At 55.2% G+C, this 10,594-nt stretch overlaps 1 protein-coding gene across 1 annotated transcript in view; it reads left to right on the top strand.

Annotated features, from left to right (window-relative positions):
* The window catches only part of POLH (polymerase (DNA directed), eta), a gene marked incomplete at its 5' end in the record, with an annotated part of 8,295 nt that extends 235 nt beyond the window's left edge, over window positions 1-8,060 (top strand). Inside the window, 7 exon segments of the mRNA XM_010152765.1 lie at window positions 3,135-3,238; window positions 4,261-4,380; window positions 4,972-5,095; window positions 5,740-5,805; window positions 6,478-6,641; window positions 7,245-7,483; window positions 7,486-8,060. Of these exon segments, the coding sequence (XP_010151067.1) occupies window positions 3,135-3,238; window positions 4,261-4,380; window positions 4,972-5,095; window positions 5,740-5,805; window positions 6,478-6,641; window positions 7,245-7,483; window positions 7,486-8,060 (1,392 nt within the window).
* Window positions 8,061-10,594: the final 2,534 nt, after the last annotated feature.

The raw sequence follows: 10,594 nt of genomic DNA, 5'->3' as shown, positions 1-10,594 counted from the left end.
AACATGAGCTGAGTGAGGAATGCAGCCATGTGTGGGCACATCTTCTGGGAAATAATAAGACATCTGGGAAGGGGGAAGAGTGTGTTTTTCTTTCCTCAGAGATGTGGCCTATGCAGTCAGCACTCAATTTACTGCCTGGCGTACCCTAATGAGTTAGCTCACTAGGAAGAAAAGGGTTTTAAGTCCCCCAGGAGAGTTTTCTTCAGGAAAAAAAGGGAGTTTAAAGCAGGGAACCTCCACCCTGAGTTTTAGGGCAACAGCAGCTGTAGCCAGGGAATGGTTTTTACCAACACAAATTCCCAGCGACTCGGAGGAAGAAGAGTACCAGTTTGGGACACTGAGGTGAGTTGGGTTGCCTTTCCCCTTTCTGGTCAATCGGTCTTTGCCCCCGCTGGCCACGCTCTGGGTGATGCTCAGACAGCTGCTGACAGCAGCCACCGGAGCACTCGGTGCATGACAGCAGCTGCAGAAACAAACGGCCTTTGATGCTGCAGCTAAGGAGGGTTTCCTGCTCGGTGAAATGTCGAGAGCCCCTAGCGCTCCTTTCATTCTCTGCAGAGAAGGTTTGCACCTACAGTGGTGAGCTGGCTGTGGAAGCACTGTAGCCTGTTCTGCACAGCCAGACGTAGGCTCTGGTAATCTCTGCGTTGTGCTTGCTGGCAGAAATAAACAGTTCTTCAGGGATGGCACAGGACATCATCATTTCCTTACTCCCTTTGGAAACAAACCCCATGCTGGCATAGAAAATGGAAGGTGGGAGAAGCTGCTAGGGATAGCAGGGATGTTCTCCGTTACTTTTGATTAAAGAGAACAAAAAAGGCAAACTGCCCATCCCTTTCACTGGAAACTTACACCAGTGATCTTCTTCAGCTAGCTCATTTCTGCTTCGCAGTCTGCTCTAGCTGAAGGGTGAGCCGGTGCAGAACTAGCTCCAGCACCTGTGTACAGCTGCTGCTGGTTGCAGTTGTTCCTGCAGCAGTCTGAGATTAAATTCATTCTCCTTAAATTCCAGAGCAGCCATTTAATCTTTATCCTTTCCTTTTCTTTAGTCAGAGCCTGCATGTTCAAAGGTGTAACTGTACAGATAAGCCCCTTTTGCAGGAACGAAAGGAGCTCTAGGGGCTCTCGGCGTTTCACCCAGCAGGAAACCCTCCTTAGCTGCAGCATCAAAGGCTGTTTGTTTCTGCAGCTGCTGTCACGCACTGAGTGCTCCGGCGGCTGCTGTCAGCAGCTGGCTGAGCATCACCCAGAGCGTGGCCAGTGGGGGCAAAGACCGATTGACCAGAAAGGGGAGAGGCAACCCGACTCATTCAGTGCCCCAAACCGGTACTCTTCTTCCTCCAAGTCACCGGGAATTTGTGTTGGTAAAAACCAATCCCTGGCTACAGCTGCGGTTGCCCTAAAACTCAGGGTGGAGGTTCCCTGCTTTAAGCTCATGTTTTTCCTAAAGGAAACTTTCATGAGGGACTCCTCTTCCTAGTCAGCCCACTCTTCAGAGTACACCAGGAACCCAGCTGATGAATGAGACCAAATAACTGAGCTATTTGGAAGCCCCTGGAGGGTAACAGCACGGTTTTGTCAAGAACCACTCGTGCCAAACTCGTTCATGTGCCCTCCCTGACAGCGTAAATGGCCTAACGTACAGGGGAGGCAGCAGATGTGAGGTGTTGGCCCCAAGGTTTCTGAGACATCTCACCCCGAGTCACGCAAGCTGATGATGACGCCCTAGCGAAACGCAATGTGACGAGGTTATCTGGAGGGCCTCTAGCGAAGAAAATCTCGCTGTTTGCCATCATGACTTTGTTCAGTGACTTGCACTCAAATTGGGATGTTTAGAGGGGGATCTGTCTGAAGTCTGCTAAGAGCCAAAATTTTCACTGAAGCTGCTGGAGAGGGAACAACTGTAGGAATTCAGGTGATGCTAAGCAGAGATGGGGCTCAGGGCCTGGGCTGTCAGAGTTCTGGGAGATGAAATTAGAGCTGAAAATTCTGGGCTTGGAGAAACTCAGAAACAGTCTGAAATCACCAAGCAGAGCTTCTTATGCTCCTCACCGACTGTTTTTGTGGTTTATAGGAAAAAACAACCAGCAGGCTTTTGGCCAAGTTGCAGTAAGTCAGAAAGTAGCCCTGGAGTTACTGTGGACAAGCAGCAGGATGAGTCAGTAATACAGGTCTCCTTGTAGAAATGGCAGATCCCGCTTCAGCACGTACAGCTTAGAAGAGGTGTCAGGAGAATGTAAATTGTTTCTCCCCATGAATTCGCAGCGATTGGTTCAGCTTGCAGCACTTTATGAACAGCATGGGTAAACTTGGAAGAGTCTTCAGTGAAACAAGAATAACAATAATTGGATATCTGGAAAATGACTGGATATGAAAAGTTGAAGGAAGGAGATCCGCTTTGTCTAGAGAAGAGAACACATGCAAGCGTGTAAACCAGGCTGTTAATAAAGATCGCAGCTATATAGGCAGGAAAGAGATTTTTCTTAGTTATAGGATGTGTGGTAAAGCAGTGAAAGAGGAAATTATTCGACTTGTTCAAAAAAAAACCCTAACACCCAGCTGAACGTTATTTCAAGCTGGTCTGTGTATTCTCGATCCTGTGGTAGATGAGGGCGGGAGAGGAAGCTGTATAACAGAGAGACTAGAGAACGTCACTTGCATGCTAGCAATTCTGTGTTTTGCAGCGTTCCTCTGGCAGCATTCTGCTGCTGTGGGCCTCACAGAGAGAAGATTAAAATAGTGACATTGAGAAATAGCAAGACAAACACAGGAGCATGACATAGAGAAATAGCCTGGGGAGGTTTGTGGGGATGCTCTGGAAGCTCTAGCATGATTGCCGGATGGAAAGCTAAGCCAAGGAGATAGAGCCAGATCCCCTAAGCTGCCTGGAGCAGGAATCCAGCCCCTTTGCAGAGCTAGAAGCAGCAGTGTTTGCAGGGCCCCCAGCCGGCGCGCACCAAGTCCCAAGGCGGCTGCTGCCTGGGAGCACGCAGCAGTGTGACCTTCACGTCCCTCCTTGCGCTACTCCGGAGGCAGCTCTTAGAGGCGACACAGCACAGGCCATGAGGTAGAGTCACAATAAAGTCCTGGCAACGTTTGTAATAGCAGAGTTTCCACCCTCTTCTGTGTTACAGACGCTGGCAAAGCTTGCCTGTGGGTTGAACAAGCCCAACCGCCAGACGCTCGTATCTTTGCGATTTGTCCCGCAGCTCTTCAGCCAGCTGCCCGTCGGCAACATGTGAGTACCGCCGCTGGCGCGCCGCTCGGGGCTCAGGCGGAGCTGCGCCCTGCGAGAGCTCCTTTGCCAAATGCTGGTGCCGTGCTTTCACGGTCCAGGCTTTTATCAGGAAGAGAGCCCTGTTTGTCTTCATTGCTGTGGTGCGTGCTCCTGTCGGTTTGTCATAATCGCTTGCCTGAGCAGAAGGAAAGTGACTTGAGAGTAGGAAACTTCCTGGCCATGTCAGCGGAGAGCAATTTGATGCTAATTGCTAACAGCCAGCAAAGGCTTTCAGCTCCGCAGTAACAGCTCATCAACGCTTGCAAGAAAAGGAGAGGAAATCCTGCCAGTAACCCCTCACAGCTGCGAGCGATGGTTCAGGAGGAGCGTGCGTGGGAGCTGCAGCTCTGCCAGGCAAGGGACCATACACAGACCCCACTAGCATCCCGTGGGCAGCCTTTCCCTGGGTAGAGCTGTGCTCAAGATGACTGCTGGGGTGCAAAGCAGTAAGCTAGGAGCAACTGTGGGTGACGAGGTCGTAGCATTGCCCCAGAGAGCAGATGTGGTTCGGTTCTGAGCATCCGCACTGTGCACAATTTTTTGGAAGAGTTACCAGCACCGTTGCTCCAGAGGAATGGATCCCTGGTCCTGCTCTCCAGACCTGCTGGCTGCTCTCTGCCTTCAGTGTCTCATGAGGGATGGAGAGGGGGGTGTGTGGGGAAGGGTCTTGTCTGTCTAGGAGGAGGCAGGGAGTGTGTGAGGCATTCTTCAGAGCATTGTTTGGGATCACATGTTGAAGGTGGAGCTGAGGGAGAAGCGCTGAAACTGCGTGAGCCAAGGAGCAGTTCCCACTTCAACTCCTACATGTCCTTCTACTACAAGCAGAAGAGGTGTTAACGCACCAAGCGTTCCCTTCTGTCCTGCTAGTTCCTGACTGCTTTTAGCTGTCCTGATCTAGGGACAGCTGCTGCAAGAAGACTTGGCATAGTTTCTGTGCGATGCTTCGTTTGTGTTTTCTCTCTTTCCTTCCTTCTGTGCCGTAGCCGTAACCTGGGAGGCAAGCTTGGCACTGCCATCACAGACATACTCGGAGTGGAGTACATCGGAGAGCTGACACAGTTCAGTGAGACAGAGCTCCAAACTCACTTCGGAGACAAAACTGGGTAATGATAAACCCCTCGCCCCAACTTTGCTCTTGGCAGGAACTGGGACTTCGGTCTCAGGTTGTCCTGCTGGGATTGGGAAGGTTGGACTTTAGTGACATCTTTGAGAAACATAAACACAAAAAAATCCACACAAACAGGTTTCCAGCCTTGCCTGCTCCCAGGCAGCCTCCTAGGATAATGTGTTGCCTGTCAGGCAGCTCCTCTTCCTTCCTTCCAAGGATGGGGCCAAGCTGTGGAAGGCCTCCCTGCAGGCTGGGAAGCGGGCAGGCTTATTACAGAGGAAATTACAAGGCTGCACTGCAGCCTGAAACACCACTTCTGGGCCCTGAGCAGCGGTTGGGGTGCCCTGCAGACTGGAGAACTGTTGGCACTTCAGGAAAAGAGTCGGAGGAGTTGTGCTGACAGGCAGCTGTGGCCTGGAGGAAGCCCGCCTGTTCAGCTACAGCTGCGGCTGCAGTGCTGGGGATGAGGGGCAGAGTCACAGCCTGCAGGGAGCTGAAACCATGGCTCAGCAGAAGGCTGACTTGCTGCCCGGTGGTGCTTGCCTGCCTGTGGCTGATGTCATTTCATGCTTCCTCTGGCTTTCAGGTCCTGGCTCTACGACTTATGCAGAGGAATTGAGGAGGAACCTGTCAAAAACCGGTACCTGCCCCAGTCCATCGGCTGCAGCAAGAACTTCCCTGGGAGGACAGCCCTGGCCACGCAGAAGGAGGTGGGAGAAGCCTATGTCTAGCACAGGGCTTGGCCTTTGCACTGGAGAAGATGAGGATGCCAAAAGCTGAGACTGGCTTGCAAAGCTGCTGCTTCTCTGTGTCACAGTGCCCTCGGTGGGAGGAGGTGGTTTGGGCCCCAGAAATTAGGGAAATCCCTGTTTGACAGAAATGCACTGACAAACTCCACAAAGCGGTCCAACCTTGTAACTTCTGTGAGCAAAACCGCAGGCCTGTGCTGTTTAAAAGGTATTTGTGGTGCCAAGCTTCAAGGGCTTGGCTGCTAGAAGTAAGGTAACTAGCCCACAGAGAGAAGGAGAGGATGCTCCTGACCTGTTAGCTGGGGGGAGGTTCCCATGGAGTAGAGGGAGATGCAAAGGGAGATCCAGGGCAGGGGACCCAGGTTACCCCACAGAGCCTAGCAGTAACGCTGCAGGACTCGTGTTGGGCTCTGCAAGGCCTCACCTCGGGCGCTGCATCTTCACCCGGGCTGATTTCTCCAGCAGTACTCCGGATACGGGGCCTTGTGATAGTCTGCGTCCATTCCAGTCTGATCTCGCTCCGGTGTTCTCCGGAGCGTCGCTCTGGCCTGGTGGCAGTGCTGTGAGCAGAGGTCCGACCTGTCTGTTACTGCTGTTCTGTCCAGGTGCAGCACTGGCTCCTGCAGCTGGCCTTGGAGCTGGAATCCAGACTGATCAAGGACAGGAGCCAGGTAAGGAGGGAAGGCAGGGGAACAGCATTCTGTCCTTGGCCTTCAGGAAGCCACGCAGCACATTTGCACCGTGAGCTGTTGGCAGGAGGCTGAGGGTGGTGTGTGAGGAAAGCTGCTCACCCTCAGCAGAGGGCCCAAGCAGGGAGGTGTGCAGGAGCCCACCGGGAAGGATGGCTTTGCCCCAGAACACTGCAGGGCTAGGGACTGTCCTTGTCCTGTGCTTTAGGATGCAGGGACCTGAAAGCCACCGCGCCTTCATCCTGCTGCGCCGCTGCTCCCTCTCAAGCCCTTTGCTGACGCAGCTCTGCTTGTGGTGCAGGCTGAGAGGGAGTGATACGCTGCGGCTCAGATGGCAGGCTGCAGGCCAGGCTGAGAGTAATCGGCTGGCTTCAGCGCTGTGGCGGGGCAGGAGAAAGGGCACAGCTGCTTTTGGAGGAAGGCAAGGAATAACTGCTTCCCATCCTGCATAGCACAGCTGTACAAGCACTTGCTGCCCTGGATCTCATCCCTTGGAGATCAGGCCAGGCAGGACAAGCTGCTATCTGTCACTCGGCATCATCGGGAGGCGGTAGCTGACGGTACAGGGTTCTGGGCAGTGAGACAGCCTCCTCAGCCTTTCCTGTTCTTCCCTGCAGCTGTCCCTTCAAACATAGCTCCCTCTCCTCTCTGCAGAACCACCGAGTGGCCAAGCAGCTGATGGTGGTCATCCGCATGCAGGGGGACACCCGGGTGTCGCGCTTCTGCGCTCTGTCCCGCTACGACGCCCAGAAGATGTGCAGCGATGCCTTTGCCCTCATCCAAAGCTGCAACGTGGCTGGGGCTCACCAGGCGGCCTGGTGAGTGGGGGAGGAGGGGGTTCCTGTCCTGGCAGGGGAGATTCTGCTGCGGGAGGTGCAGGGACCTGACAGAAAGGAACGAGTCAGGCCGCCTGGCAGCAATCCCCAGCGCACTCACGGTGGTGGAACAGCTGTGGGAGCCTGGCCTCTTCCTACCCACATCTGGGGAGACACTTCTTACTTGTACGTGGAGCTGATGATTGCTGCTGGCAGGGGGTTGGCTGGCTGGAGTGAGGCAGTCCTTGTCCGGTGGGCTGGAGAAGGCCTTGCTCCCCTCCCCTGAGGACAAAGGTGCTTTTTGGAAGGAGGCTGTTGGGGCAGGAAGAACAACTGATGTGCTCAGGTCCCGTGTTTCCTTTGGGAAATGCTGTCCTGGGAAGTGGTTTTCTGCTTTGCCCAACATGGCCTGCTATGTCCTGGAGACTGTTCTGGAGTTACTGCTAACATTTTGTCAGAGTAAACATCGCCCCCTCCCCTTGCCGGATACCCAGACCGCAGTTCCCATCCCCTGCCTGTGAGCGTGTTGTGTTGCTCAGGCTTACCTCAGAAGACTTCTTGCTTCCCAGGCCGGTGTCTGAGCTGGTACTGCTTTGTCCTTTGCAGGTCTCCACCACTCCTATCGGTGCTACTCTCAGCAAGCAAGTTCTCGGAGCCTGCCACGCTCCTCTCTGCAGGCATCGCTGCCTTTCTGACGAGCGATACCCAGCCCGAGGGCACCGCCACCACCAGCCAAAACAGGCCCAGGGTGAAGTTCTTCAGGAGCCCGAGCAAAGAGCTTAGGCAGAAGCCAGCTAATGCTATTGAGTCCTTCTTCCAAAAGGTGGCAGAACGGCAGCAGGAACGGCAGCCAGCCTGCCCGCTGCGGAGCCAGCTGTGTCCGGCTCCCCGGAGCCACCAGAGAGGGATGGCGTTGGACTTGCACCGGTGCGGCGTGACCCAGAGTCCCCTGTGAAGCGGAGTCCTGGAGATGGGAGTCCTCCTTACAAAAGGCTTCCCTGTGAGCAGTTGCTGGCTGATGCTACACAGACACCCTCCGCTCCACCCAGCTCCCGGACTCTGACATTAGAGCCAGCTACCGAGGGAAACAAACAGAACTTGCCACCCTCTCCTGAGCTCACCCTGCTCCCTCCCGCCTCGCCGGGGGACCACCAGCGCTGCGAGAAGTGCGGCCAGCTCGTGCTGGTGTGGGAGTTCCCGGAGCACATGGACTACCACTTTGCTCTGGAGCTGCAGAGCTCCTTCCTGGAGCCCAGCGCACCCACTGCTCCAGCAGCAGCTCCCAGCCCAAAGGCTGCAGCTTCTGCATCTCCTGCCAAGCCGAAGAACAAGCCCAAGGCTCCAGCAGGATCTGGTGCAAAACGACCCAGAGAAGGCGTGACGAGGACTTTAGATTTTTTCTTCAAGCGTTTACCTCCTTAACCCCTAGCCATGCTGGGAGTTCTTAGCTAATCAGTGTTTTTAAAGAATCAGTGCTTTTAAATACAGTTGAAAGTTTTTATACTGTCAGGTTTTAATGCAGATGAGTCTAATAAATTATCTCTACCCCCCAGTGTGGAACTGGAACTCATAAATTGCACGTGATGCTGGAGTACCCAGTTCAGCTGGTGGCAGCGAGCGTGCCTCTGCCAGTTCGGTGCTACCGGGAGCTGCGCTGTACTGTCACCTACGCCTCCTGCCAGGGCTATTTCTGTAGCATCAGTGCTCAGTAATTCTCTGTGTAAGCACAGTGCCTTATCCCAGGGAATCTCCTGCCAAGCCTAGGCTGGAACCCCTATCTGGGCACTTAGTACCAGGCCTTCACCTTATGGTGGTCTCCTCTGGCTGCAGCTGCAGGCCCCTCCGCTGGACCCTTTGTATAGCACCCCGTTGTGTGATGCTTCGCCGCCCCTGGAGCGCATGAGAAAGACTGCTCCTGCCAGGGAAGAGCTGAGGAAGCTGGAGTTGCATGGGCAAACCTTGTGTTGGGCTTTTGGAAATCTCAGCACCAGCCAGCTCCTGGTAACTGCTGCTGACAAACAGTCGGTTGCCAGAGCCCTCGCAAAAGGGATGGGAAACGTGCTGGAGTCACCTGACCTGCTGTGAAAGCTTTCCCCTGAGCGTATAACCGTGCTTTCCCTCCTTCCCAGCCTCTGGGTGACACCACACGCGCCTTGAGGACAGGTACCCGTTCTGATGGCACTCTGCGGAAGGACTCGTTCAACTCTCGGGGCCACAGTTCTCGCCAGGGTGGCTGCCCCAGTGTGCAGCAAGTTACAGCAACCTGCAAAGCAGCTGAGGTGGAGGGGACAAGTGGGCACTGAGAGGGCGAGACCGGCTCCAGGGCAAGAGGGGTGCTTGCCCTCACCCCCATGCTGCACTGCCTGGAGCCCGCTGGCCTCTTCCAACCAGGGCTGCTGCCAGCAACTCCAGCTCGGCGCTCAGGGCAGGAGGAAGCCGTGCGCCACGTCAAGCCAGCACTGGGTGGGGGTTGGAAATGCGTGTTGCAGGGAGTTTCATCAGCTGCTGGCTTCCCCTCCTCGAGCAGGGGGAGGGCCTGTCTGGCAGCCGACAGCGGCGCGAGGTACCACCGTGTTGGCGCATGCCATTTCCCCCTCGTTTCTGAGCCACTCTCCTTCCAGCCGGCAGCCTGTGCTGGCCAGCTGCTGCGCTGGGCTCAGCGGGGGTCTAGCACTTCACAGCTGTTGCGAGATTGCGGGGGGCACAAGAGGCTCCTTCCGGTACACGCGGCTCTGCTGGTAATGGGCAGGGGAAGGAATTACAGAGTCGCTCCCATTAATGACAGCCTTCACGCTGCAAAGTGACACGTTTCCTGAATTCCTCACGTGAAAAGTAACAACCGGTCTGGTGGGTTCCATCATGCTCCTGTCACAGCACCACGTCTCATTTCCTAAGCGTCTGGCAGGACCGGACCCAGTGGACGCCACTACCTGGCACAAAACCAAGCTGAGACCAGGCAGGTCCCTTCAGTGACACGAGTCACCTCCACCGGGAAGCCCTTCCGCCTCTGCTTGTCCCGAGGGAACTCCCCGTTCTCATGGGGAGAAGGCAGCCACAAACCCCCTGATAAGGTTGAAGCTATTTTTAAAAACAAACCACTGGTTAGAGGTGTGCCCTAGAAAGCATCCCTTTAATTAGGCTCCGAGGGAATTTGTGGCTCCGAGGAAGCAGCCGCCGCAGCCTGTTCCGCCCACAACAGCCCCAAGTGCTGCGCTCAGGGTGACGTGGCTGCCTGTCACCCCAGGCTTGCTCAGATAAGCCGGGAGCGCATGGCTGTAAACACAGCAGCGCGTGCGTTCCTGTGCGTTCCTTCCATGGTATTTATAGGGCTGAACGCAGGAAGCTTGGGAAGGGCTGAAGGACAACCACCTCCAACCGTGACCCAGCTGCGAGGGCAGCAGGGCAAGAGCCCAGCTCCACCCTCGCTCGTTGTACAACGCAGCCAGCCAGCTCGATAAAACAACTTTATTCTGTACATGTATATATATATATGCTTGGAGAGCAGGGACAGCCCCCAGCATTAGAAAAATTCAAGACAACACAACAGCAATTATGAAGAGCATGGCACCAAGAACAGTCATGCCACGGATGGCAGGGGCGAGGTGAGACCAGCCATCAGCTATTTCCGAGAAGGTCACAGCACCCCCATGCGCGCTTTGGGTGGAAAACACCAGGGCTGCTGCAAACAGCTCGAGTGCCTCCACTCCCTCACCCCATCCCCCAGGCAGCCTTCTTTGTGACCCGCTAGCACCAAAGGGAAGAGCCCGCTGGCAGCCAGGTCTGTCCTTCTCGCCGGCATGGGTGAAAGCCCGTGTCACCGTAACACCCACACCACTGCCAGGATGGGAAGAAAGAGGATCCTGCTCGCGCGACGACCCTGAGCCAGCAGCTGCTGTCTCACTGCTAGGCTGGCGGGGAGGCAGTAGATTTTCAGCTGGGTCAATGCTCCCCACAGG

This window comes from Eurypyga helias, unplaced genomic scaffold (assembly GCF_000690775.1).
Source record: "Eurypyga helias isolate BGI_N326 unplaced genomic scaffold, ASM69077v1 scaffold24245, whole genome shotgun sequence".
Lineage (NCBI taxonomy): Eukaryota > Metazoa > Chordata > Aves > Eurypygiformes > Eurypygidae > Eurypyga > Eurypyga helias.
Note: the sequence above shows the minus strand (reverse complement) of the source record. Positions and strands in the feature narration are given on the sequence as shown.